We start from the raw sequence: 27,598 nt of genomic DNA on the forward strand, positions 1-27,598 counted from the left end.
CAGTTCCGCCCAGCAAATGATAATCTGGAAGAAGCCGAACCATTTTGTCGTCGCGCCATTGATTTCCGTTAAGGGAAATCCAAGCTACAACCTAAGCACTCAAAGGTACAGGCGAACTATTACCGAGAGTCGAAAGACCCGAAACTCGGAAGCTCTGCCCAGACCGAGTTGCTCGCAAACCAACAAGTCGAAACGTTCAAAGGCAGAGGCGACTTATCTCCGAGGGTCGAAAGTCCCGAAGCTCGGAAGCTCTGGCCAGAACGAGCTGCCCGGGCGATAAGCCCACACGATACGTCACGCCCAAATTAAAAACACCCCGCTCTTATGGCGGGGCACCAGCATATGGCTGCAACGGATTTGGAATCATTGCATATTCAAGCACCTCTTTTGAACAACAAATGGCAATCCGATTGACTCAAGATCTGCATAGGAGCAAGGGAGAAGGGGCGTAATTGGTAAACCGACGAGTAATCATGTCTGAACTGAAGGAAGCGGTCAAGCAACTACTGTACCGTTGTCATCCATGTAGGTAATGCGAGCCTGAGCACGCCGGCCCTTCGGACACTTGGCAGCCAGCTCAGTACGTGGAAGAACACGGAGAGCATGATGATGGGCAGTTTGCTGATGTCAACGGCGGGTTCGTATGGCTCGATTGGAAAAGGTCAAGTAGAGCTGTCCTCCCCTCCCATACTCGACTTCTTTCTATCATCCATCCTCATCATCTTGTCTTCAATCAATATACTTCTCACCCAAACCAAAACCACCACCACCACCAAACATCAAAATGACTAGCTACAACGGAGTCTGCCACTGCGGCCAAACCGAGTGGGCCGCCACCCTCACCAAGGAGCAGTCCGGTCACATTCTCTGGTGAGCTCTTGGCGATGCTTGCTGCTTCCGAGTCTTGCAATCTGTATACTGATTGTCAACACAGCCATTGCGACACCTGCAAGATCCTCAGCGGTGGTACCTACACCCTGAACCAGATCATCCCCAAGTCTTCTCTCAAGATCACCAAGGGTGCCGACTCGCTTAAGAAGTACACCTACCAGGGTGAATCAGGTAAGCAATTGACTTTTCTCGCTGCTTTCAATGCGACTCAAGACTTCCTCGAATCACCACTCCATGCTGCGATATTTGACATCATCGACCCCACCCGCAAGAGAAAAGAGTATCTTGGAACAAACCGAGTCCAGCGCGGCCCTGAAGCTTTCACGCTCATAGCAGCGCCCCTCACGGAATCGTCTCGTCCACCTCCAAATCCTACCCCGCACCACCACTCATACACGAAAACCTTACATATCCGCGGATCACAGCCCCTCACTAACTTTCTCTCCAGGCAAGAACGTCAACTGCTACTACTGCCCCAACTGCACCACCCACGTCTACCACCACCAGGAGGTCGCCGGCCCTGACACCATCGTCCTGCGCACCGCTCCTCTCCCCGAGGGCCGCAAGACCTTCCAGCCTGCCGCCGAGATCTTCGGCAAGGACAGACTTCCCTGGGTGAAGGAGGTCGCCACCACTTTCGCTATCCTTCCTCCTCAGTAAAATATTGGGGGGCTCAGGGGTCCATATGTGAAAGAGTCGTGGAGAATTAGTTGGTGAATACGTAGATATGAAAGGATAACATCTTTTGGTATCATCTTTTGCTGTCCGCAGGGTCTTCATAGGTGCAATGTAGATGTGAACGTGATCCTGCTTGTTTCCCTTGCCCAATCAACCCTTCAACATACCTACTGGTCAAAACGACAGTCAACGATATGCAAATGACATGTTGCCCATTCATATTCGCATACTGTAGCTGCATTGATATCAAATATCACATAGAATCTCGACTAAACTTTTGATATGTACAATATATACCGGATGCCCATTGCCCCAATATCCCATGCAAAAAGATTCCCGACGCCTTGCCTACTTGCTATGTAAAAGCACATTTTCGGGATCCAATCCTCCCTTCTTGGGATCCCATTCATATCTCCAAGCGAGTTCCTCTTCCACACCGGCTCTGCAATAACACGCCGACACCCATCTTCTGTCTCTTTCGTGTTGGTTGGTATTTCTTTCTTTTCTTTTCTTTTCTTTATGCCAAAGCCACACCGAGCACTCAAAGCGAAACGCTCAAGAAGTGCCATACCCTCTATGCCCGTGCTCCCTGACAGTGTCCTCAGCATCAGCACCAGGCATGAGCGTCTCGCGCGCCGCCTCGGCCTCGTCCTCGAGCCCATCTCTCTCCATGACCCTGCTCTCCCGCCAGACATAGCCCACGAGCACGACGCCGACGAGCAGCGCCGCCGAGAGCAAGATGACATTGACGGGCACGGGATCGTTCCTGAACTGCTTGTGCGTGAGCGCGTCCAGGCCCTGCGCTGAGAAGTTGAATAAGCCCGCAAGACAAATGATCAGGCCGTAGACCTTGCCGAAGGTCGCGAATCCGAATACTTTGGCGCTGTAGTCTGATACCGCGGTGTAGTAGAGCGGGCGGTAGACGACGAACAGGCAGATGTTGGCGTACGCGGCCCAGGTGTAGGGTAGAACGCCTAGGACGCCGATGCTAGTTGCGATGGCGACGAGGAGGCCGAGCACGAAGGGCGTCGAGGTGTGGTCTAGGACCAGCCCGATGAAGGGCACGGAGACGACGCCGCCGAGGGGTAGCGCCAGGTCGAAGAAGTCGTTTACCCGCTCTGCTTGCGTGGCCGAGTGCAGGATGTATTGGTATTGCGTGCGGATCGTTGCCACGAAGTAGTTGATGCGCGTCATTTGCACGACGGTGAAGAGAGTGATTAGGATGAACCATGGGGTTAGGATCTGTTGTGCGGCGGTCTTGCCGTGGAGAGCGCCCCATACCCCTGAGATGTGCTGTTTCTTCTCTTCTTCGGCGGCGTGCTCGTCGCCGTCCTTGGTGCCGAGTAATTGGGTTATCTCTGACACGACCGATTCTCTGCGCTCGCGGCGTTCGTTGAGCAGAGCGTGGCGCGCAGCCTCGTCTGCGTCTGCGTCCATGGCGAGGTCGTCGTCGTCGGTCTCTTGTTCTGTCACTTGGTTGATCAACTCGCCAACCGTCTTGTAGGAGCTGCTGGGCATGAGGAAGATCTGCGCCACGAGAATAAAAGCCGGGACAACGAGATAGACCAGGAAGAACTTCTTGGGCATGAAGCTGCCGTTGGTGGATTGGTAGATCAGGCGATACACGAGGAAAACGGCACTGCTGGTGTCGAATGCGCCTGTCAAGAGTGCGAGGATGAGTCCGGAGTGTTTGGGGAAGGTGTTGCTCAACTGGAAGCTGGAGATGAAGACAAAAGGACCGCCGAGGGCAAGGAAGAGATATCCAGGAATGTAAGCATCGAACGAGTTCTTCAAGTCTTGGGCGAAGGCAAAGAACAGAGCGCCAGCGAACAGAAAAACGCATCCGATCATGCCAGCCACCCTGGGGCCATAGTGATCCAAGATTGTTCCCACGGGCAAAGCGCAGACATTCGTCGAAACCGCGGCGATGGTGAACATGAAGTTCAGACGCAGCTCCTGCTCATAACACACCCATACTCCGTTGTCCAGTTCTTCCTTTGTGCATTTGTCCCGGTAGACGCCTTCTTGGATCAGGACAGGCTTGATGGCTGCATATCCAAACACCACACCTGCAGCGAACAAGCAATACAGAACCGCAACGGCAACCTGGGCTATCCTCTTGAATTTGCTGACTTCAAATGCTGCAATGGGTTCAACCTCATGTGCCTCTGGGGGATCCCATCTTCCGACCGGATTGAAAGACAATTTTCTGTTCTCCGAGTCTGCTGGAGACAAGTCTCGCCGCCGTGATATCGACTCCATCGAGGATCGACGTTGATACAGAGACATGATGAATAACCGCGAGCACCTGAGCCTCTCTTGTTATACCTCTGTACAATGCCAATATTACTCCGATTGTGAGATATGTCTTGCTGGTCGAATGGTCGAGCTTAACCCCGCAAATCCTCACTGCCAAAGATGACGAAACGCGTGAACGTTGCTGTATTAGGTCAAGAGGCAGAGACAAAGATGCAGCAAAGTTGGAGTTATTAGGTAATTGGCGAGATCACGCGAGCAGAAGTGGTGGACCTTGTACCTCTCTTAAGTAAATGCGACAAGAGACAAGTAGAAAAGAAAGACTAGGTGACAGAGACAAGACGGCAGAGGAAAATTCTTTTTTCCTTCTATTTCTTCGTATCAGGTTCAACAAAGTTGCAATCTGCAGGGTCCTGATATCGTCGTCTTGCGCCTCGGTCTCAGCCTAGACCCATGGCATTTTCTTTTCTCTGCAGCGGAAAGTGATAAGAAAAAACAGACTTCGCAAATTATGGTTTGCGGTTCATGCAGCGTAGCGCAGCACAGTGCAGCTTTCCCCTCGGCCTGCTCCGATTAAGCGGCCGCCGTTGCAAGTTCTTGCTCGAACAAAACATGTAACTATCACTGTATCTGGGTATCTTAGTTCAAATTTGGCAGATTCAGACAGAGATGGCGGCGGAAGGTGGATATAAAGTGGATCTTGGTTTGTTTGATCAGATCCGATTATATTGCAATTCCGCTGCATTTGCGCCGTGTCTAATCAGAGAATTATGAGGAGACTCTGTAGAACATGCAAAAGACCAAAACACCGATTAACTCCGGGCGCATGCAGGTACATAGATCAAGTGCCGTTCGGCGGCACGCGACGGCTTAAGAACAACACAAGGACTGTCGCGTCTCTTCACCCTTCTGGTGTGACAATCCGCCATTACAACCGCTTTGTCCCCGTCCGCAATTAGTGGGTGGATCGACATTCAACATCTCTCCCCTTTGTCGCGTTGTGGTTAGGCCTCGATGATGGCGCTTAAGCTGCGTCCTTCATCCTGATGAGCCCAGCTCTCTTAGCCTTGAACCATAAGGTTGGCAAGAGAATGCACGAGCAAGTGAAGAGGATACTAAAATTCCATGCTTGTCAGCACTAATCTCTTGTCTTCCACATTCGTAAGGAAAAACTTACCACAAGGCGATGCAGAAGCCCCAAATGGCCTTGGTCTCGTAGCAATTGGCCCTAGTGCTACCCGCCCAAGTATACAGACCAAGGGTACCGCCGCTTTTGATGTTTGCGACCAAGCTGGAGATCCACGAAGCAGTGCCGTCGGCGCTCGCTTTGGACGAAACATTGGGCGCAGCCATGCAGTTCAGGAAGCTAATTGGCTTTCCTACGACCACACTGATGACAACGAAAGCAATGAGCAGGAGCGAGTCGATGCCCGTCATGATGAAGAGGCCGAGGTTGGCTCCGGCATAGAAGAGAGCGATACTAATGAGGCAGTACAGAGCCGCGATCGAAGTCTATGCATGACTGGTCAGTTGAAATTCCAGTAATCGAATTTCATGTCACTGCGGCGTACAATACTGAGAGTACCGACAATCTCCTTTGGAGGGGACACATTGGTGGATACTATTTCCGCGACGAAGTTGGCCGTTATGCCCACAATGGCGACCATGGACACCAACGCTAGGCCCCGGACATAGAGGAAGGTCTTCGCCAGGGGAAGGGCGCCGTAGTCTGGAATAGGCATCTTGAATGATATTTGTTCCGATGGATTACGCTACTGGAGGAAAAGTAGACTGGAAGAGACTGTGTGCGCTGGGTTGGCTGGTATCCAATGAAAGACTCGAAAAAAATGGTGAAACAGTTATCTGATCAACGTAAGGATTGAAAACGAAATTGCAGTGCCTGGAAAGAGGAAAAGACCAAAGACTTAAGGAAAAAGGAAAGGTGCTCTGAAAGAACTGCTCTGATGTTGTAGGATGATGAGACCGTTCCAGACCAGGAAAGACAAGAGTCTTAAGTACAACAGACACCTCCCCCAGGCGTCATCAGCCATGTCCAGAACAGAGTAACGAGTCTAGATACTAATTCAGTATCCCTCTGGTCAAACAGAAGCTCGTTTTTCGAAGCGCTCTACAGCTATTCATGGCCAATCGATGCAGGTGGACCGTGCCGTGCAGCGCGCTTGCAGCCACATTTCACTTCATACACTTTTGTTTGGGACAGGAGCTTCTCTTACGTTCAGACTTGCGACACTGATCCTGGAGATCTACTCGCGCTCACTCGGTCGCAGGTTTGGCGTGATGGCGAGACTGTCCGGAAGTCTCAAGCGACAGCCCCGTCGAGGCGAGCGTTCTCGGGTCCTCTAAGAATAACATACTACCCGGGATCGCGCTCGCACGGTAAGTAAGATGCTCGCTCGCATATTTTGTAGTGTGCAGTGGGGTTGGTAGACAGAGTTCATGTCTTGCATCAATTAGACATAGCCACGTCCGGAAGCGCTCATATATGGAAACCCAGTCAAAATCGGCCATGAATGTCAACAAGACTCGTACGGACCCTCGCTTACTCTGACAGCACCATCGTCTCACCGATGGAGAGATGACACAGTCGATACTATGGTGACCAGTAACATGACTTTAAGCAGCAAAACAAGCCTGTATAAACTTGATATGTATGAGCAAATACACTGTGCTGAAGACAGACATAAAGGCATCGATGCATGTACTGTGACGGATATCTCAGGATAGACAGGGGCATATTCGCGTAAGCCGTAAATGATTGTCCCTGGGAGGATGTCTCTGATTTGGACATATTTGTCTTCCGTGTCTGACGATCATAGTGTGTCATGTGGAGCAGATTCTCGATGTGGCTGTTCATTGACGGAGACACATGATGCTATATCTGGAAGGACGTCTCGCAGACTATACGACAGACACGGACAGCATTGGGACCCGCGTAGGCATTATACTTGCACCAAGTACACATATCAAAGATGTTATGACGGTCAATACATTTATTTGTTGCATGTGAACTCTTTTCTTCAAATAGCTATTACCCCAACATCGCGGGGTGCGGGGATGATAGTTACAGCATAAAGGTCCGTCCTTGCGCAAGGAGTCCAAGTTCTGCCCCTCGAATCCGTCAATTTCGCTACGAAGAGGTGCTACTCGAGACAGGAAATTTCTCTGGTGGTGCGACCCGAGTTCAGCATCCTCTTAGGCACTCAAGCATGCGGATGCGCGGCCCGAGTTGGATCATACCACCTGCATAGGCGTAGGCTTGACCGGCTATGCCTACCCATTCAAGTAGCTGGACCTCCACTTTAACCTTTGCCCCTCGGCCAACTCTTATCTGTTATCAGGAACTCCGCACCCCCCACCGTGCTTGGGGTGATCCTTCTGATGACAATAACACTTCATTTATATCTGTTTGTCGTAGTCTTGATATCTTGCCTGCTTCTCTACTTAGGCATCTGTGAAATCAGACAGGATGTGGCCGTTTGACTACTTTGAGCACTTGCAGGATTGGTGGGTTCACCTATAATGGGAACAATGTGATAAAAATAGTCTAATGTTTTTATAGCAAGAAGAAGCAAGATGAGCGAGCGTCACGAATCGCAACTCTGCCTGCTCTATATCTCCTTCCTCTGTCACCGGAGGAGAAGGCTATACTCGATGCACCTATAGATAAACTAGTCCAAGATGTCCAGAGCAGGACTATTGCCGCTGTGGACGTATTGCGTGCTTATGGAAAGGCGGCGACTAAAGCACAGGAGGCTACGAATTGTCTGACTGAGATAATGCTTCCAGAAGCAGAGCAATGGCTGCAAGATGGCGGTATCAATCTTGATGGGCCTCTTGCCGGTATTCCTGTATCTCTCAAGGATTCCATCATCGTAGGGGGTTTCGACGCCAGCGTCGGCTACTCCAGCAAAGCTGGAAACCCTCATTTGTCAGACGGCGGTCTGACCAAGATGCTCAAGGCTGCAGGAGCTATTCCGTTTGTCAAGACGGCCTTGCCGATCACGCTGCTCTCTTTCGAGTCTACAAACGATCTATGGGGACGTTGCAAGAACCCACATAACCCCGATTACTCCCCTGGAGGCAGCAGTGGTGGCGAGGGTGCTCTCCTCGCATATGGTGGTAGCAGGATTGGCATAGGCTCTGATGTAGCCGGATCAGTCCGAGCTCCTGCACATTTCTCGGGGTGCTACTCTCTAAGATGCTCGACCGGTCGATGGCCGAAGGCTGGAGTCGACACGTCGATGCCTGGACAAGAAGGTATTCCATCCGTCTTTTCTCCCATGACTAGGACACTTTTTGACCTGCAATACTTCACCCGCGCATTCATCCAATGCGAGCCATGGAAACACGATGCGACTGTACACCCTATTCCTTGGCGACAAGATGTCAGTGATGCATTCACCGAGAAAAAGAAGCTCAGAGTCGGCGTTATGAGGACTGATGGAGTCATTGATCCTTCGCCCGCATGTATTCGGGCTCTTGAGATGACAGTGGTTGCCCTCAAGGATCAAGGTCACGATGTCTTCGATCTGACGCTGCCTCCTGGCCCATACTCTCCCTATGAGGGTCTCTGCATCGCATCTCAACTCTTAAACGCAGATGGAACAAAGACGTTCCGTTCTTTCTTCCGCACAGGTGAAACAACCGATCCAGGCGCTGGCCAAATGACATTCTACATGTCCCTTCCCAGTCCGATCAGATATCTCTACTGGCTGTACGTCCGCTATATCCGACGTGACCCCATCTGGGCTGGGCTTGTGAAAGGCTTCTACGCCAAATCCGCTGCTGAAAATTGGGCACTCGTTGCAAAGAGAGAGGTTTTCAAGACCAAATGGTTCGAGTGGTGGAACGGCATAAACGAGAGTGGCGAAATGGATGCAATCATCTGTCCACCTAATGCCACTCCAGCTGTGCCACACGATGGTATGAAATATGCCGTCTCTTCATGTGGCTACACTCTCCTGTGGAACCTTCTGGACTACACTTGCGGCATTATCCCAGTAACACATGTTGATCCTGTCCAAGACGGCCTTCCATTGGGTTTCAAGCTCAACCGACTGAACGGCGTAGCACAAGGTGCCTACAAGTACTATGATGCTCCAAAGATGGCAGGGCTTCCTGTAGCGGTCCAGGTCGTTGGAAGACGACTGGAAGAAGAGAACGTGCTTGCTATCATGGGCAGGGTGGAGAAAGCATTAGAAGAGAAAGGGGAGCGGTACGACTTGCTCCAAGTTTCATAGCATGTGTAGTCTGCGGGTATGTCTGCACGTAATTGCGGGAACACATAACGCTTCCCATGATCGTTGACTGCATGTCTAAGCTACACCATTTTGTTATGCACTAATTAGCTCATATATCGGTTTCGAACGATCAGTCGTGGCGGAAGGCTCCACCACGATATCCTTGGCACAGCCGAAAGTGGAAGTCAGGATGCATAGTGGAGGAACTCCGATAAGTCCGACGCTACATTGATAATACAGTATCGGCGTATCTATCAATCATTTGCCTGCATACACCGTCTCACCATATTGCACCATCGTCTCCGTTCGTTAGTGATCTGTTAACTTGTCTTGTCGCCTTTGTATTCTCGAGTCATCAGCTAGACAAAGTGAGTCGTCAGATCTTCGCCATCAAGACGACCTGAGTACCTCACCTTTTCTTATTCACTCTTCCCTTGCTACCACTACGTCACTTGTGTATGATATCAAAAATGGGAGGTGGGCCGAACCATGTGTTGTGTCTTTTGCCCTTGCCGGCTACAGGTGATACTGCTCAGGCGATTGAGCGTTTGAAGAAGAGGTTCCCAGATGTCAAGGTCACCTATCAGAGTGTCGCCTTCTCTCGTGATTTTGAGAAACAGGCGCTAGAGATTCCGAAGGGTATGTATCTATGTCAATTCGGTGTCATGATCAATAGAAACACCCGCTGATTGATCTCCTGCTTCGAGGTTTATGGAAGGATGTTACTGTCCTCGTAACGTTATTCACAATGCCCCCTTCGACATCAGATGCACCTCATCTTGAGTTGGTGCAGCTCTACTCTGCAGGCTCAAACCAAGTTGCCAATAACCCGATATACAAGGAAACCGACATCCCAATCGCCACGGCTTCCGGGGTACATGGACCACAGATTGCCGAATGGGTCATAATGACATATCTGGTACACAGCCACAAATTCAAGCAATTGTATGAGCTACAAAAGGAGAGGAAATGGGGAGATAAGCGGGATGAGTCTGGCATCAACAAGGTCCGAGACGGCGTCGGTTTGAGATTGGGTATATTGGGATATGGCAGCATTGGACGCCAGGTTGCCAGAGTGTGCAAGGCGATGGGTAAGCCACTGCTGATTTCGAAGCGTAATTTATGCAGGCCTTGAGATTGACTTCAATTTTTAGGCATGGACGTCATCGCATACACAGCGACGCCAAAGGACACACCCGAGAAGAAAAAAGATCACGGGTTCATTGTGCCTGGGACCGGCGACGCAGACGGCTCAATTCCCTCTGCTTGGTACTCCGGATTGGACAAGAAGTCCCTGCACAATTTCCTCTCACAAGATATCGACATCTTACTGGTCTCTGTTCCACTGACAGACGAAACACGTCACTTTCTCTCCACCGAAGAGTTTTCTGTCCTGAGCCAAGGAGGAAAGAAGCCCGCTTTCGTGACAAACATAGCTCGAGGACCCATCATCGATCAAGCTGCGCTCATCAAGGCTCTCAAGGATGATACACTCGCTGGTGCTGCCCTCGATGTCACTGATCCTGAACCCCTGCCCGAAGATAATGAGTTGTGGGAGCTGCCCAACGTCACGGTGACACCGCATGTGAGCGGTGCGGGACAGTCGTACACCGACCGCGTTTTCCAGATTTTGGAGCTGCAGCTTGACAGAAAGGCCAAGGGCGAGCCGTTGATCAATGTGGTCAACAGGAAACGAGGCTATTAGTATTAAAGTAGTATATATATTCACTGCTGCAAAGTGCCAACGATACATAGAAGAGTACTCCTCAATGTCCAAGTTGCCCGTCCTTACCTCCAAAGCTTCGAGACCAAAGTAACGGCATCTGCTCGATCCGGTTACTGAAACAAATAAAACAACCGACCGTCAATCGTGCAGGACAAGTGAGACAGCAGAGCAAAAACAAAAGCAATGATTCCGCCCGGGTTCGAACCGGGGACCGCCTGTGCACATAAGATCCGAGGACGTCTGTTAGACAGAAGTGATAACCAACTACACCACAGAACCAGCTGTGCAAACTTTGACACGAATTGAATATATGTAGTGTGCTAGTGACATCGATGGCTCAAGAGATACTCGAGGTGTGCTGGGACTGCCTAGTCAATCTGATGAGGTCGTGGGGAATTCTTGGTTCTTCGGAATGTGCTGCATGTCTACTGCTTGTCTGCTGCGTGCCATACTTGATTCTTCGCCATGGACGCTGCTTTGTCCTCTGACATATCAGGTTGAGGAGGCTCCTTGGACAGGGTCCGCCTCCAGTCTATCTTGGACAACTGCATATGACTTGCTTGCTCATGCTATCCTCGAGCAATGTTCGCGAGCTGACGACTAGCATGATGGCGCTTTAGTCATAGATGCGATTTGAAGAGTGTCTCGCAGTATACATCAACGTGATAGTCCTATGTGCAACATCTTTACTCAATGTGCTCAGGTAGATATCCTGGCAATTGTCTCATTGAATATTGTATAGCAGGTTCTTGATGCTATGCACATGATGATGACGAGGACAATGTTATCTCACAATCTGCCCTGTCATTTCTCATCGAGCTGCCCCCGTCTCAATATGCAATGTTGACTTCTCCATGGCATTAATCTTGGCGTGACACCTGCAACGACTAACGGATCGACCATAGGTTTCGACAGCGAGTATGCCAACTGCTTTGAGGCTCCTGAGACTTGATCTCGAGTATTTCTCCTGTCCGTGTATCCGGAACTTGGGCTCGTCTCTTTGGCTTTGTCGGCGTTAAGCCCTCCCGGAAATTCTAGATAAGGTAGTGTGCGTCCGTGCGTCCGTGCGGTCAGATGGTCAGATGCAGGTGGTCAGTAATTACGGATTTTTATATCTTTCCCGCGTATACCATGCAAACAGCATGACTTGTTTTGCCAGCGACACGAGGAAGAAACGTAAGGAAAGACACGTTGCCGGGCGCTCGCAGTCATCTCATGTTGTTGGAATGGAGAATACCATTGGATTCAGTCTGCCAGCCTTGATGAAGCCTTCATAGCCGATGTCCTGACGCGATGCGATCAGACGTCTGACGGCCGTGGGAGTTCCACCCATCAACCATTCACCATAACTTGTAGATGAGGATTTGCTGGGCCTGAACATTCTCTGTCTCTTCCAATATGCCGCTACCGCCAATGCCATTCGCGAAGAATGGCCAGAATGGTGTGGTCGGCGGCAAGTTCCGCCGCTCCGCTCTCACCATGTTAGCAAGGACTCCCGTGCCACGTAAAGACATCTCCTGTCATGAGCACCTCCCTTCTTTGGCTTTGCCATCCAGATGTTATTTGGTGCATCATTCCTTGATGTTCAGCTTCCACATATCCATCGTTGCTTCATCGATAGCTGTTCCCTTCGGTTTCAGGGTCGAGTGCGCGTCTTCAGTCGACCGGGATGAGTGTCAGGACCGACCTTTGTTTCGCTCACATAGACCATGTCGCTATAGTCGCCATTGTCACTCGATAGGACGATGTTATGCTCAGAGCATGAATCGGGGACACTGACTTTTTGCTGTATCTGAATTCGCGTGCTCACAGCTACAGAGCTTGCAAGCAAGAGTTCCATGTTTAGCACAGCAATATTCGAAGCACTTATGCAGTTTGACCACCGACGAACACGCAGCAGGCCTCGAAGAACTTTCATACGACTCAGGCTCTTGATATCTGTCTTCAAGATAGCAGAATAGTTTCCGCCACGTTATCGAAGAGGCTTTGTTGTGCTCTTGTCTGACCCGTTCTTACAAGGAGAGTGTTTTGTCAGATATACAAGACCAGAAGAAGCTCACTTCATGGTATCGACACCACGATCTGCGTGGTACCAGCCTTTGACCAATCCAAGCTGGCCAAGCTTGGGCTGCGTTCATGTGGTCATCCATCTTTGGTTTCTCACCTCGAATGGCGACAGGCTATCACTTACCTCAGCAACATAGTAGTGATCAAAAGTCCGCGCCATATGTCTGTTTGGTGTCTTACCGATGGTGTCGATCTCTGCAGCCCATCGGCCGTCCAAATCGCACACCGCAAGCAAGCCATATTCACAAGTCGAATCGTGATATCAATGGTGGAGCGCTTGTGGGAACTCAGGAAAGCTTCGTCAAATGGATTCGGTAGTGGCCCGGTGGTTGAGGGCCATGCACCTGCCTCATGAATATCGATCACACCAGTTGCGCCGACATCTTTCCCGACTCTTATGAGGCAAAGTCAAAGTTGTTGTCGAGCAAGGCGACTGACATGTCGAAGGACGATAGTAGCTTCTCGCAGAAGACTGGGACAATCATTCGTTCTTCTCGGGAAACGTTGCCTCGAACCTTTCACAAGCTGGACCCGCGTGTTGCTTCAGCCAGACTGAGCCACTCGTGGTACATGATGACTAAGCGAGAGTATTCCTTCAGGATATGGCCAACTTTGAGAGACGACGCTCCAATTCGAGCTTGGTGGTTCCACCTCGACCAGTGGTAGTCTTCCTTAAGAGCTTGGTACAGTACGCCATTCCTGGCTTTGTGGTCTATACGCGGCTCACAGTGTGGTTCGAGGGGCTGCCACCTTCCTCTCGCTAGGCTACTCTTTCGCCAAGCAGCAACGCGACCTGGGTATCGATGACATGGCATCTGACCACAAGACTGTTTCACGTTGGGACTAGGCGGATCGCGTCAAGTTACTCGTTCCTTCAGGGTGATAATCTGGACGTTGTCAATCAATCGCTTGAGAATGAAGCCTACTACACCTGCTGTCAGACAGGGAGGCTCATCGACTCATAGAAATCGGGACCTTGCACATACCCATTGTCAAGATCTCTATCGAAGTTTGGTGATCCGCGACGAGGGAGCCCATATGGTTGGTCGAATGCACCACTGTGATCAAGACTTCTGGTGGAGTGGTTTGCGATTCTGGTAGTCGCAATCAGAAGGAATGCGAACCTCGTGCACGAACATGGCAGTCCAGGACCAGGATTGATAATGCCGGTGCCTTAGACACTTGCGAGGTGTTGCTTACTGTTCTAAGGGATGTGTGAATATCACAGAGGACAGAGGATACGCAATTCTCTTGGTCACCATAATCACACCATCATTCTGGTCAGACGTCTCGACCAAGACGAAGGCTAACTTGTCCTCGCTGGTTTATTCTCGGATCGGTTGTGCTGCTTATGCATCCTGCCAGCTCTCGATCGGGGTGCGCGATGCACCTTCACTATCCTGCTAGCGAAAGGACTAGCTCATCAAGTTCAGGCTGTCGGCAGCGGTATGGGCCTTTGACGCTTTACTTAGGGCGAGAGAACATAATGGCGATCGCTCTATTATGAACACGATGTGAAAGCACCATGAGGACAAGCGCAGATTGGATGACCTTGGGCAAATCCAAAGCTACATTTTGCAGACACAGCGCACAGACCATGCCTCTCTGCAATCACATACACAAGCAGCCTGCGAAACGATACACTGGGCCACGGTATGTTGCTTGTAGAGCCCCGTAGTCAGCAAGATGCGAGACTAGCAAGTGCGAGTCAGACGAGAATGGGTGCATAAGACTTGAGCGAGGCACATTGTCCAAAAAGGCTCCGATCCCATCACGCTGCCAAATCAAGGGAAATCCTCGAACAGTATCAATATGCTCTTCATTTGAGCTCGATTATGGTTCATTGGGCTACGTAGGCAGATGTTGAGAGACCACGTCAGGAGTGGAACTTGATGTGTTCCTCTTTCCTGCCCACTGTCCCTCATGCCCTCGCGCAAAGCATGAGAACAGAGGCGACGATTATATCCCTGCAGCATCGTCTTGCCATGTGTTCGATGAGGTCATACATGAAGATTATGAACATGTATATTGCCCATAGCGTGCTCCTCACCACGGTTGTCCTTTTCATGGAAGAATATTCCTCAAGCATTTGGCAGCGTCACTGGTCGTTAACGATGTCCATACGGTCAGCCGATAAGACCTTGAGCTATACACAGTGACTGCTAGCAGGGGCGCATTATGGCTACACAGAGTCAAGGCCTATGTCTTGATAGTTCGTAGACAGTTGCCATTGCATCGTGGCGAGTGCTTCTCATCTCTTGCGGATTGCTGGCAGGGTCATCCTGGGATAGTCGTTGCCTCCTGATCTGATCAGATCTACAAGGTCATATCTTCAAGGCCATGTCAGCAAAGTGCTTGCTGGCCGTGGCATGCAGAGCATCAGGAGTACAACCCCACTTAGATTGTCCTTGCCTGTTACAATCGATGTTGTATGGAGCTGCTCTATCAGGGCTCAACAAGTGCTACAGAGTGGCTTTTGTTGGTACATTTCATACAAGCCGCAAAAATCGACATCAACACATCGTACCGACAAGAGAACAGAGCAACGGCAATACAGACAGACAGAACACAAGAGGATCGCGACGGCATCCTCATATTACTACTGACGTATGAACCCAGCGTGTCGTGTTGTGAGGGCATCGGTGGAGCGTGGTGGCCTCCCATGTTTACACTCCACACGCACACACTTACCACATGCATCAAATTACTATGGGTATACGAGCAAGAGGATCAAGCACACGAGCACAATCACATCAAGGAATAGGAGATACAACTCTCTTCTTCAGCTCCCAGTCCAAAGACCAGGAAGACCAATGAAAAAATGGTGACTCATTCGTCGACCTGAGAAAGTGCAATACAGGTGACAGTCAAGTTCCAAAGATTGGCGTCTCTGTTTCAAGACGCGGAGGGCCGTCTGCGGCTGAACACAGTCAGGCGCGCCCCCAAAAATGGTTCCACTATGAAGAAGACATGTTAGAACAGGAAAGGTAATCACCATCAAAGTCATGGTTGAGCTGAGTACTTACAAAATTGTCTCCGTTAAGAGAACCAAAAGAGAGCCGTCTGCCGCTAAAGACAGTCAGGCGACTCCCAGATAAGGGGGGAGCCAGTCCCCTGAGGGAGGAAAGAAGGATGAGTTGAGAAGAGAAAGGGCGAGCTTATATACCTGCCACCTTCACCTTGCTTACGTAACCGGGGCATGCCCCTTCCTCGCTTAGACTCCCTTCCTGAGCCTGGGGCAACTACATGGGTACTTGCTTTGCGAGTGGTATCCCAGGCACTGGTACGCCCCTGGGCTATCTAACAGCGAGCCCTTACTGTGTGATGAGTCACTTGAAGAAGACTGGTCTACAGGAGCGCTGTTGTCTCTAGAACAACACGCTGCGAAGGGTATCTACCCTCCAAAAGATCTCTCACGTCCTTGGGATACCCCTTAGTGGTCTCTTCCATGCAATGTGTTGCTCTCCTGATGCTATCGCCGTCTGTTCCACGATTCGAGCAGTGGCAGCAGTCTCTAGGACAACTTAGTGAATACACTGCAAATTTGCCTGTTTGTATTCTCAGTTGTCGTCTCTGTCAGAGGCTCCTTATGCTCGTCAGTGAGATCTATCTGCCTGCTGAGATGCTTCATGCATCCTCTAGACCACCTCAGAACTTTACGTGTGTACTCTGTTGTAACGACGCAATTGGACAGCTATCTCCCTGCTTCCGTCCTAAGCTGGCTGTATTCGAACATGCATTGCAGACCTACTCCCCTTGGCTCACATAAGCTATATCGGGGGCACCTTCATGATAAGGGAGTGTGTATGCGCTCCAACAACGCTCTTTGCTTCCATGGCCTCCCACATGACATAGCCGTCTGTTCACTTCATGAGTAGCGACGAGTCTACAGACCGCTAGGTCGCTTGAGCTTCGATGCATGATCCTGCAGCCTGACATTGCTGTGTGGATTGTTGTGCCTGAAAGCGCGGCTCGCTATCAGCCAGCCTCAAGTTCATGTTTACGTGCCCAATATGTAAAGTCTTTACAGCATGTCCTCGTACTCGTGAGGGTACACAATCGAGACATTCTGTTGCTTGAGAGTCGCACTTGTATAGCTCTACAGGACAGCATGTATCGGTTGTGACGGACTCCTACACAATCATGTACCCCTTTATTGAGGCATGGATCTTGTCTGCCACATTCACTACATTAGATTGGTCTGGCGGCCTCACTAAGATCTTGAAAAGCTCGCGTTGAGTCAGGCACTCGTTCTAGTGTGGTGCACAAGTCACATAAGTTAGCGACAGCAGCATGACACGGGCACAACCCTTGTAGTTGCACCGATTGAATGTTGCATTATCTAAACCACTAGCTGGCGAGATGTTGTGATGCCATACAGCTATCATGTAAACCCCATAGGCGTAGTGCCAGGCGGATTCTAGGTGGACCACTGCCTTGATGGTTCCCATCGTGCTCTGCAGCTCGCCGCCCTCCCTTCTACCTTTCAATACGGGCTGGGAAGACTCATGGTCTACGGCGAGTCTATAGGCGAACTTGGTTGAGCGAAATCGCTCGTGCATGGAATGTCCTCTTGTCTTAACACCCGACACCCATCAGCATGGTAGTAGTGGTGAAGACATGCGGCTAGGCATGATTTGAAGACGACAGCCCGTACCAAGAATCGTAGTGAAGGTTGAACCATGAGCCACGCTGGGAGCTGCTTAGGTGACGCTATTGTGGAAGCGCGCGTGGTGCCAAAAGAAGACGATCCGACCTGAAGGCCGAAGATGAACGATATCGGAGTCCTGGGACACGTTGCCTAATGCCGAAAGACGAATTGTGCAAGGCATTGCTCTGAGCTGTCTGATCCTGGGCTGCATTCAGCTTCATAGCAAGGATGACAGTAGCCGTCTGCTGAAGATCTGTCTATAGGCACCTATTCTCCGTGAGCTGTGATGAGCAAGAAGCGATGAGCATCCCAATGGTCACACGGGAGCCACCAGTACGCGATGGGCCGATGAGGTATCGCAGGTCTGGCAGCGATGCTGCCCTTCTACATGTCAATTGCCATTCGAAAGGTAGCTGCCGTGATGTAAGAAGCTTGCGAAGCGCGGTCTAGATCTCAGCGTTCGTTGCGTAAGGTGCGAGGCATGGCCACTATCATGAGCACGCGCGGACAAGCATTGTCAACAGCAGATAAGGCGTAAATTTTCAATGTCGCAGCATATAAGACATAAAGTCTCAATGTCGCAGCATGTATAGCGACAGAGACATACGAGGTGCGTCATCACGGTCATTGGCGCAGAAGGAATACCGGAAGTGAAATGCACTTGTCCTGTCCCTCTGCTCGATCTACGAAAAGAGAAACGCCGAACATTAAAGCTATATATACTGCAGGTGTTGGATATTTCACACTGCCCCCCTCCGTAGAAGGTAAGCTGCGGAGTGGGGCGGTGGCCCAAAACACCTACCAGTACTAACATCGAACAGGTAGGCGAGGGTCGGGGTTCGACTCTTCCTCTCGCCAGAGATGTAGCACCCCTCCGGTGTGAACTCTTTTGCCATTTCCTTTTGCTTCGCCCATCTTTTCCGCCAGGGTATGATTGCGCAGCTGCTGGAGGACATCATGCTTTTGCACTCACATTATCCTGTATCTGGATATACGATGCCCATCTCTAATACCCATGCCCAGGTCTGCAGGGGGTGTTTGGGTCAATAGATTGTCACTCTGGGCCACTCTTCTATCCAAGCTTGTCACGACAACCTAGTAGCGACTGAGGAGGCCCATGACCGCAATATATTGATGCGAGGGTGATAAGTGACTGCATTTACTTTCTTCATCTATAGAGCACCACAGGAAGATGGGCACTTCCGACAGAGCCTTCTGCGCTAAGTGACGAAAGATGTGCAGCACAAGACTATATGTTATGGGTGTTTTAAGAACTTCAGCTGAGACCCGTGGCGGGGCCAGGTAAGTGCACGATTTGGCTAACTCGTTGGTGAGATACAGGAAAGACCCCCGTTTGATTCGCCGCCAGAGGTGTAGTATCACCGGGTGTGAACTCTTTTTTGCCTTTGATTGTGTTCGATGCAGGTAAGAATTGTTTCTATCATTACGCTTCCTGTTTACTCTCATGAGGTCACCCTACGTTTTTGATACGTGAGTATCTCTCAGACTTCCTTATAAGTGTCTCGAGATCTGTTTGAATCCCATACGGGTCTCATACAAAGCTGTATGCATCTACACTGGAAGAGAGCCGAAATCGCATCTCTTTCGTGTCCTCTGACATTCTAGTCTCGGTGTGTAGCTCGTTGCGTGTGACTACCATATATATGTTAATGCGGGACCTGTCTATATATGTTGCACCCCGTCCTCTACCCCTTTAAAAGGCACTCGTTTTGGGTCATGCTTCTCCAGAAAAGACAAAGAAAATTGCTCATAAGCGAGTATCTACGTCACGTTGCCACAGGAACACAAGCAAGGAAAGACTCTTGATCCAAGACGGAAGTGAAAGCCAATCTGTACATGCAACATAGCTGCTTTGCCTTTTATCTGTCGTTCTCTTTGCTTCTGGCTTCCCGAAGGCGAATAAATACACTTTCACTTTGCCTTTTTGCATCCTTGCAAGATGACTATAGAGATGTGCATCGCTCTGGCGGCTTACTCAAGTCAGTACACGGTTTACGGCAAAGGTACCGTTGATGAGTACAACATTAAGGTACGCTTAGCAAGGACACTTACAACGCCATTCTATCAGATCAAGAAAGCAGTCATTTGTTGAGTTGTCTTGATACAACACATTTCTTCATCTGCACAAGCTAGCAATAGTATATCACGTATCAAAGAACATCATCTGCGCTCTTTCTCACTGCCATCATTGTATCGTGGTCCGATAACATTCAAGCCTTCAGCACGCCATAAGCCTTCCAGACCGTACCCTCGATGATGCCAGTCCATTTCTTGAGCGCAGCATGATCGCCAAAATCGATAGCCTCGACAAGACCCGGGAACGTAGCACCGGCGTATCCAGTCCACAGCCCAGGCGCAAAGATAACATGCTTGAACCAGCTTCGCGAATCGAGACCTTTGGCGTACAGGAAGGCACGCTCAAGATACTTGTACTGGATGTTGACGGCGCGGACTTCGGCGTATAGCTTGAGTTGCATGACCGGGTTGTGGATGTTATGTTTGCTCGCGGCGGCTGCGGCGACGCGAGCGGCGCGCGCGTCGAAGGTTTCGGCTGCCGTGCTCAGACTGGCGATTGCCCTGTCCAGACCTGCAAAGGACGCGGCTGCGTTGAACTCGTATTTGGATGCTGCGGCGCGCTCCTTGACGCTGTCGAGATACTTTGCCAAACCAACTGCGTAATCGGTCGCGTTGAAGGCAATCACTGGCTCTTCAACGAGCTTGGCCGCGAGGAGAGACCATAGCTTTGATGCTGTGATGTGGTAGTTGAAGGTCGGGTCGCCGTACTTGACCATCCAGGCATAGCTGTCGTAGTTGCTGTGGTAGTGGTAGATCGGGTCTTTGGGTCCAGTAGCGCCAAAGCCCATGTCGAGCGATGGTATACCTGCGAAATCTTGGAAGGCAGTGAAGTCGGATCCGGAGCCCATGGTGGAGATCTTCTTGTCCCACAGGTCATATACTGAGCTACCTTCGACTGTCTGGTTGGGAGATTGCACCTCCTTGGTGATTTCGATGAGTGCCTTGTTCAACACGGGAGCCGCACTTGCAGAGAATTTGGTGCCGCGTGTGCCGACATCGACATTGAGATAGGCTACTGCACTGTGGGACAACCAAGGCAGAAAGTCCTCGACCCACTCAGTAGAGCCAACAAGTCCGTACTCTTCACCATCCCAGCTGCCGAAGACAATGGTGCGTTGTGGCTTCCAGCCTTTGCTAAGAGCAGCTCCAAACGAACGTACGACCTCATTCAGGGCTGCTGAACCAGAGTTTGGATCACCGGCTCCGCCGACGATCCAGGCATCGCGGTGGTTGCCAAGCACGATGACCTCGTCAGAGATAGATCCGTTGATTATTCCAATGGTGTTCCAGGCCGGGGTGATGGTGTAGTTTTGCAGGTTCATCAAATTGATGGTCAAGCTAGGTGGCGAAGGTCCGATGTTGTAAGAAACGTTCTTGTAAACAAGACCACCTCCTTGCCAATACTTGCCAAAAGACTCTGCAGTTGGGCCATGGCCATTTAAGGCCTGTAGTAGTGGCAGAGCCTCTGCATATGAGACCGGCAGCGAAGGGATAGACGGAGTGGACTCGTTTGCAGGTTTGCGTTCAGCACCAGGCAGGGACGGGTATCCAGGTGTAGTAGGGTCGCCAGGGAATTGACCTGGTTGTTCCATCAGCACATTCACCTACCAACACGCTTTCGACTTAGCACGCCAGGAAGAAACTCACTAAGGTACTGGACACTTCCTCGCTGGACACTGCTAGGGTTTCTCGCTGGTCCTTCTGGGTATGCCTTGTAGCCGTTCTCCTCGGTAATCTCGCCATCATCGCCAGGGTCGCTGTAGATGATGCAGCCGATCATACCCAACTCCTGTGCTCGCTTGACCTTCAGACCGCGGAAAATACCGCCATATTTCGCAAGAGCTATCTTGCCCTCCAGTTCGATTCCAGCTTCTTGAAGTTCCTCAAAGTCTTTGTAAGTGCCGTAGTTGACAAACACATACTGTGCGGTAACATTGCCGCTTGCCGAGTAGCCGTGGAAAGTCGGAATCCTGTTGGGAGCACTGGAAGTCGGGTCGTCCTCAAGGATATTCTCCTCCAATGTGGCTTCGAAAGAGACCTCGCCATTCTTCAACAACGTAAGTCTATGATCAAGCGGATAGTTGGTGTAAACTTCGTAAGCCACGACTTCGCTTTTGACGCCCCATTCTTCCCATCGTTCCTTCGTCCACACGGCTTGGCTAAGATTCTGGCCCATCAAATGCGGTCCGGCGGTGTAGTATTCGCTCCATGCCTTTGCTTTGTCTGCGTCCGGAGTTTCAAGAAGAATGGACTTCAGATTCTCGTAACTCAAACCATCTCCTGCTGGCCAATTGGGATGTGGTGGTGTTTTCGAACTTGCAGACCAGGAAAAAGGAGAGAAGCCTTTGCTGTCGCCATCACCAAAGAGATCACTTTGCCCTCCAAGGGCAATGGTAAGCAAAGCAAAGGCTATAATGGTGACTGGAACAGATACAAGAGCTATCGTACAAAAGCGCCGAAGCTATCGAAACACAACGTCAATCCATGCTGTCATGGTGATTTACATGATTCCTCCCGGACACATCTCTGCTCAAGGAGAAATTAAACAAGTTGGTGCTGACTTACTGTCTGGTGTGGGTATCGCTGCCGCTGTGGTCTTACAGGCACCGCTACCAATAGAGGTGTGTCCTCAGAGGCTTGCATATTCGCGAATGTCTTCTCATTCATCATCAACGTACTGATTTCACACCGTGACTCGTCCGTATCATCTGAGCTCGAGACAGAGCCGTCGACGAATATAAGATGACAGCACAACTCTCGGCCGACACTCACTTCGTGTTAGGCCGGGCAGATTGATATCTGCTGCCGTATAGCTAAATACTCGATAGATAGGCCAGTCAGGCCTTGTACTGGCAAGCTTCAAGGATCGAGGACCTTCCACGTTAGGCATGACGATGTGGGGTACTGTAGTTGCTGATCTTACCACTTCAGACATGAGGTAGGAAAATGTACACCAGAATCACCCCATTGCGTGAGCACCTGCAAATGCACGAAAAACGCCACGCTTCTTTTGTTTTCTATTATTCTTTCGATTCTACTCTCATACAACTATTCATTCTTAGATGTGATTTTCGATATGAGGATTGAAGTCGGGTATTGCTTCGATTTTGATTCCATCCATTACTCGCTCAAGCTACGTAAGCTTACCTTTTACACTCCCGCACAGTCAAGAAAGACCGGCCTTATCGGAGATGTTCCCCAAGGGCTTTGGCGCTTCTGCGGCCACCCTTGGACCGCATCTTACTATTTGTTCTTCCACCTCCATGACATCCTGAAAGTAAGCTACGTTTCTGTTATAGTCTTATATTGCAGCGGTCGGTGAATTCCTTCATAAATGAATACAACAAAGCGAAGTCCGAGCTCTCGTTCGGTATTGGCAGTCGCTAGTCTGCCACTACTTCGAGGCACTGGGAACATCGAAGATGCCAAGACCGATCTCGATGAGATCTTCTTGTGATCATTAATCGAGCGTTATTCGAAATCATCCTTCCCGGTACACGTAGTGAATGCGATGCGATGGCTGCCGCACTCAGTCACCTGCGGTATATATGCAGACAAAAGTGCCTCGGCACAGCGAGGTTTCATGGCTAATCGGTGAAACAATCATAGGTGTCAACATGTCGCATGGTAAGTGGTAACCCGCAGACATTACCAAGAAGTCGATACACATTTGTCCATCCGAGGCTTTCATCTCCAAGAAGACCCAGCTGGACCTATGCCGTCTCTGGGTGATGTTATAAACGGTGGCGGAAAATGGTGTGCAGGCGGTCTGTTGGCATCTAGCTCAGGTGTCTGAGGGGCTGATAGAGCTGGAAGATCGAGTGAACTGAGCGCGGGTAAAGTCCGCGTTCGAGGTGGTGGTGAAGGTACTTGTGATCTACTAGGTCTCGTCCGTCCCGCCGCAAAGAGATTGTTGACTTGCGAAAGAAGACCATCGGTGACGCCGTGCTGTTGGATCCTGGAAGCCAGTGTTTCTGCGAGGGCACTGTCATCCAGGTAAGTGAGCACGACCATTAACTCCTTCAGCTTTTCGTTCTCGTTATTCAGCAGCCGATTCTCCTCGGCAAGACCATATGAGACTTTCTCGCCGCCGGACGTTTCTGCTCTTCCGAAAGTAGGATGACTATGCATAGCCTTACCGGAGAACATATCGTCCCTTCGCGACCGGAAGTCACCTGGCATTGGTCTCGACGGCATTGCAATAGGTGGCAACCTTGGAAATGATCCTGCCAGTGGGTACGTATCGAGGGGCAGAGATGATTGCGACGAGGTCAGATGAGGCGGGAGTGAGTCGCCACGACACTGCAGAACCTCTTCTTTAAAGTGACGGAGGTGGGCCACCTCTTCTCGAAGTCGATGAAGTTCATCGAAAGCGTCCCTATAATTCCGGAGCTCTGTCTGGAGTTCCGCATTCGTGGCTTTCAAGTTTGCAATCTTGCTCGACTGCGGGCCTCCAACATCGTAACTGCAAATTTGTACGCCCCTCTTCAAGCAATTGCCGCAGGCTGGCCGGGCACCGTTGCACTAGAGACGAGTTAACGAAAGCAGACTCTCAGATGCGCAGGTGTGCTAACCTTGGTTTTGCGCTTTCTACACCCGTCACAAGCAACATTGGTGATGGGTGCACGGCGTTTTGGATGCCGTAGAAATTGAGATGATTGCTCAGAATCCGAAGTGGTCGAAGGACCTTCCGCCGGTAGAATCTGTCGATGCAATTGTCTGTCGTCTATATCTTCCATGGTTGAGGTGCTCATTTCTGCGGCTCGGTATGGCCATGAACTCGCTACTCGTTATCGCGAACAACTGTGATCCGGGGTTGCTGGACGCTCTGCCGTGTGACGTAGCCCTGCGATGATCAAGTAGGGAACGATCGCGCATGCGCTTCTAGATTAAAGTGGCAACAGTAGACATTTCCGAAGGCGAAGCGAAACTACAATAACAGCTGTGGTTTCGTGGATGGGACAAGAAGATTAGACTAATGCTCGTCAGACGATTCGTTCCCAGACAGATTCGGAACTCTGGGTAATTTGTCAAGGAGCGCCGTCCGGACGAGTCCCTGTTCGTACACGCGAATCGGTCGATTGCATGCGGGCTTCTCGCGTGACGCGGAGCGGGCTTTGCTCGACTTCCAATGGTAGAGGGATAGGGATGCACTGGTAACGGTAAGGTACCTGTAACCTTTCGAGCTTGTATTTTAACATTGGCTATAGAGTAGCAATGCTCCAATGCCCGAGCTTGCACAACAATACAGTGGAGTAGAAAGAGATGCTCTGCGTCACATCTTCTGCGATTACAGCTAATTATTAACCAAACTTATATGGCCGATCACTACCTTACTCAGTGTGAGTTCTCTGGAGAGCCACAAAAGCCTGAATCCTGATTCGTAACGGAAAGGGTGAGCTCGTGTGTCGCCCCAAGATCGAAGATGATTTGTAGATATGACTGTCCACTTCCAGGAGCCCTTTGGATCGGGAAGACGATCGGCCAGCGATCCGTCTGCCAATTAGACGGGACCTTACTACCATTCGTGTAGTACAAAGTCTATCGTCTGCAACTAGATTTTTCTTTGGACATTGCAGACTTTACACATAAGGTAGTCACTGCGGAGAAAGCCCCGCTGGGAAGGGCCATAGGTCTCGCACCCACTCAGTCACCGATCAACCATATGGGGAAAAGCCGCTACACACTCTCGCATCTCGTGAAGCCGACGGGTTCAGGCATGAGAGGGACGCTCGGCGCCGATGAAATCCCATGCTCCTAGCCTCCTCTCGACACCTTGTTTATGATGCACTTTCTAGCCTGAATTCCATCAATATCGATCTTATGTAGTAAAGTGCGATCCTGCGACTGCACTAATTCTATCCGTTGCACGGGCCATCAGCAACTCTAAATTTCGCTGTCACAGTAATACTGCCGTAAGGTGGGCCTCGAAGGCTGTCAGGTTACCTGCATACCTACCTGCCTGGACATATGGCGTATATAAATCCACGTGGTGGATGATTATGCGCATTTCACTTTTCCAGACACCATGACTGTCTGGGGGCGCCCACAATGCTTGGTCCCAAGGGATCTTGACCCTGATTGAATTTACTGGTACACACAACACCCATTGCAGACCTTGACTCTACTTTACCTTAAGGTTACCTCAAGCTGGAACCATGCAAAGAGGCGGAGGCGGTCCGCGCTCCGAACAAATGTGCATGCGTATTGGCCTTAACGCCTTTGGATGGTAATTGCTCGGAACGAATTGTACAGGCCCAGTAATCAATTCGTGATCGTTAGGTATGATTCATCTGACGGTACGTTGTTATTGAGGTGAAGGTGATTCGACGTCAATGCATTCTATCTGACTGCACCTTTCATTGCTCCGAACGAATCATACAGGCTTAGTGATTACTCATTATCGTCATTGTTCCCACCACCAGCAATACGTTGTCATGGTTTTGGATCATCGCCTGCTTAACAGTTCATCCTTCAAGTCATCTTACAATGTGAGTTCTATTGATAATGCAGGAGCTACTATGCGAATTATGGTACCCCATATCAATCTAGAGTTTGATGTATCCGAGATAGATCATCACAGGAAAGTGCAACGAGGATACACTCGGCCCAGGACGGCGGCAACTACGAATCTCTCGAATCATGTCAAGTGAAGTGATGTACACGACAATATACCTTTCGAAGCGACGCGACCGGGTACCCCGTAGACTCGGCGGATTGTCCGCGAAGCGCTTACATGCACTGGTCTCCAGCAAGTCACAAGCCTTTGCAATGTCCAATTTCCTTTTCCGCACTCGTCATAGAGAGAAGCGTGAGTCTGATTCGTGCCTTGCCAGTTTCAAGGGTGTTCGATCTGTTGTAGAGTTACATTCATTTCTTCGCGGGCCCCCTGTTGATTTTGTGGATCTAGTAGGGATGGCTCGTCTGGAGGGACCTCTGGATGCACGATCAGATTGAAGTATTATAGGTACTTGTACATCTATCGAGCAATGTTTCCGGAGCCACCATCGCCACTGCGGAGCCCTCAAGAGTTCTGGAACTGGCGGAAAATAGCCGACGTCGATGCTACTGATTCATCAAACTGCTCACTTAACAGCGTCGACGCAGGTAGCCGGCCGCCTTGGCCTGCTGAAATCTTGACCCATGCGTGCGGTAATTCGTGCCGCCCCGGTTGATCGACTGTCCAATTGTCAGCGATCCTGGCTCATGGTAAAGTATGGTTCGTAAGCCCAACCTTTTCGCATAAAGATCAACATGTAATATACAGGCTTTGCCCAGGGGTACTGTAGTGAATTGATCATTGCTCAGGAGAGTGGCTGTCCGAGTGTTGTACGAATACAAGTATTGTGACAAACAAATATATGTTGATCGGAGCTATGTCCTCCTTCATCCCAAGCCGAAGTGTCAATACATAGAGCATATTTTTGCGCGGAGCCAACATATAACTTTCGTCATTCGAGAACGTGGCGAGACCTATAATATACCAATCGTGGGTGAGAAGATATCACTACTGTTTGTCTGGAGGCAATCACCCAGTAATGGTACCATTCCACTATACCGGCAGCGGCACGGCACCTACCCTAGTGTGTGTGTCTTATGCACAGATACACGTCCGTGTGTGGTTCACACAACCGTTTACGAGTTGTCGTTAGTCGCCTTCTAGAGAGTGGTTTATATGGATCTGCAACTACCGTTCGAATTCTTTGGATGGAATATCTCAATGTCGAATTCAGGTCTTGCCAGGCCTTCTCCCGGTCAAGTCATGTTGGAGGATCACATTGTTCTATGATGACCAGAATCTCAACTGCTAGCAATACCCTTGCGACGTACAAAGACAGGATCGTTCATCTCACAGCTGGAGCAGGAGAGCTGGTATATAACCCGCACTATATGTAAGGACTACCACCTTTCAGGGATGACAACCCTTATACACATGACCAAGGTCTTGGACACGTAATTCCCGGGCCAAAG

General features: G+C 50.3%; 7 protein-coding genes across 9 annotated transcripts; 3 read left to right on the forward strand and 4 right to left on the reverse strand.

The window, feature by feature from the left end:
• Positions 1 to 784: 784 nt before the first annotated feature.
• Positions 785 to 1,551, forward strand: AAFC00_007274 (uncharacterized protein; the record flags this gene model as incomplete). Its single annotated transcript, XM_069347348.1, has 3 exons — positions 785 to 870; positions 935 to 1,062; positions 1,340 to 1,551. The coding sequence occupies 3 exons, from the start codon at positions 785 to 787 to the stop codon at positions 1,549 to 1,551; spliced, it is 426 nt and encodes a 141-aa protein (XP_069201954.1).
• A 573-nt stretch (positions 1,552 to 2,124) lies between these two features.
• On the reverse strand, positions 2,125 to 3,858 carry AAFC00_007275 (uncharacterized protein; the record flags this gene model as incomplete). Its single annotated transcript, XM_069347349.1, has 1 exon — positions 2,125 to 3,858. One exon carries the CDS (start codon positions 3,856 to 3,858, stop codon positions 2,125 to 2,127), a length of 1,734 nt encoding a protein of 577 aa, XP_069201955.1.
• A 991-nt stretch (positions 3,859 to 4,849) lies between these two features.
• On the reverse strand, positions 4,850 to 5,567 carry AAFC00_007276 (uncharacterized protein; the record flags this gene model as incomplete). The annotated part of the gene is made up of 3 exons (XM_069347350.1): positions 4,850 to 4,940; positions 5,003 to 5,337; positions 5,397 to 5,567. The coding sequence occupies 3 exons, from the start codon at positions 5,565 to 5,567 to the stop codon at positions 4,850 to 4,852; spliced, it is 597 nt and encodes a 198-aa protein (XP_069201956.1).
• A 1,745-nt stretch (positions 5,568 to 7,312) lies between these two features.
• On the forward strand, positions 7,313 to 9,086 carry AAFC00_007277 (uncharacterized protein; the record flags this gene model as incomplete). Its single annotated transcript, XM_069347351.1, has 2 exons — positions 7,313 to 7,350; positions 7,406 to 9,086. 2 exons carry the CDS (start codon positions 7,313 to 7,315, stop codon positions 9,084 to 9,086), a joined length of 1,719 nt encoding a protein of 572 aa, XP_069201957.1.
• Positions 9,087 to 9,556: 470 nt separating this feature from the next.
• Positions 9,557 to 10,791, forward strand: AAFC00_007278 (uncharacterized protein; the record flags this gene model as incomplete). The annotated part of the gene is made up of 3 exons (XM_069347352.1): positions 9,557 to 9,725; positions 9,794 to 10,177; positions 10,241 to 10,791. 3 exons carry the CDS (start codon positions 9,557 to 9,559, stop codon positions 10,789 to 10,791), a joined length of 1,104 nt encoding a protein of 367 aa, XP_069201958.1.
• Positions 10,792 to 19,761: 8,970 nt separating this feature from the next.
• AAFC00_007279 (uncharacterized protein) lies at positions 19,762 to 22,297 on the reverse strand (the record flags this gene model as incomplete). 2 transcript variants are annotated; one of them, XM_069347353.1, is made up of 3 exons in its annotated part: positions 19,762 to 21,206; positions 21,275 to 22,088; positions 22,193 to 22,297. In XM_069347353.1, the coding sequence occupies 3 exons, from the start codon at positions 22,295 to 22,297 to the stop codon at positions 19,762 to 19,764; spliced, it is 2,364 nt and encodes a 787-aa protein (XP_069201960.1). The 2 variants fall into 2 exon arrangements, with proteins under 2 accessions (XP_069201960.1, XP_069201959.1); XM_069347862.1 differs by having other exon boundaries at positions 22,193 to 22,270.
• Positions 22,298 to 23,314: 1,017 nt separating this feature from the next.
• Positions 23,315 to 24,381, reverse strand: AAFC00_007280 (uncharacterized protein; the record flags this gene model as incomplete). Of its 2 annotated transcripts, none has more annotated exons than XM_069347354.1 (2): positions 23,315 to 24,151; positions 24,202 to 24,381. In XM_069347354.1, the coding sequence occupies 2 exons, from the start codon at positions 24,379 to 24,381 to the stop codon at positions 23,315 to 23,317; spliced, it is 1,017 nt and encodes a 338-aa protein (XP_069201961.1). The 2 variants fall into 2 exon arrangements, with proteins under 2 accessions (XP_069201961.1, XP_069201962.1); XM_069348426.1 differs by having other exon boundaries at positions 24,202 to 24,366.
• Between the last annotated feature and the right edge of the window lie 3,217 nt (positions 24,382 to 27,598).

Source organism: Neodothiora populina, assembly GCF_041146345.1.
Source record: "Neodothiora populina strain CPC 39397 chromosome Unknown canker_contig_9, whole genome shotgun sequence".
NCBI lineage: Eukaryota > Fungi > Ascomycota > Dothideomycetes > Dothideales > Dothioraceae > Neodothiora > Neodothiora populina.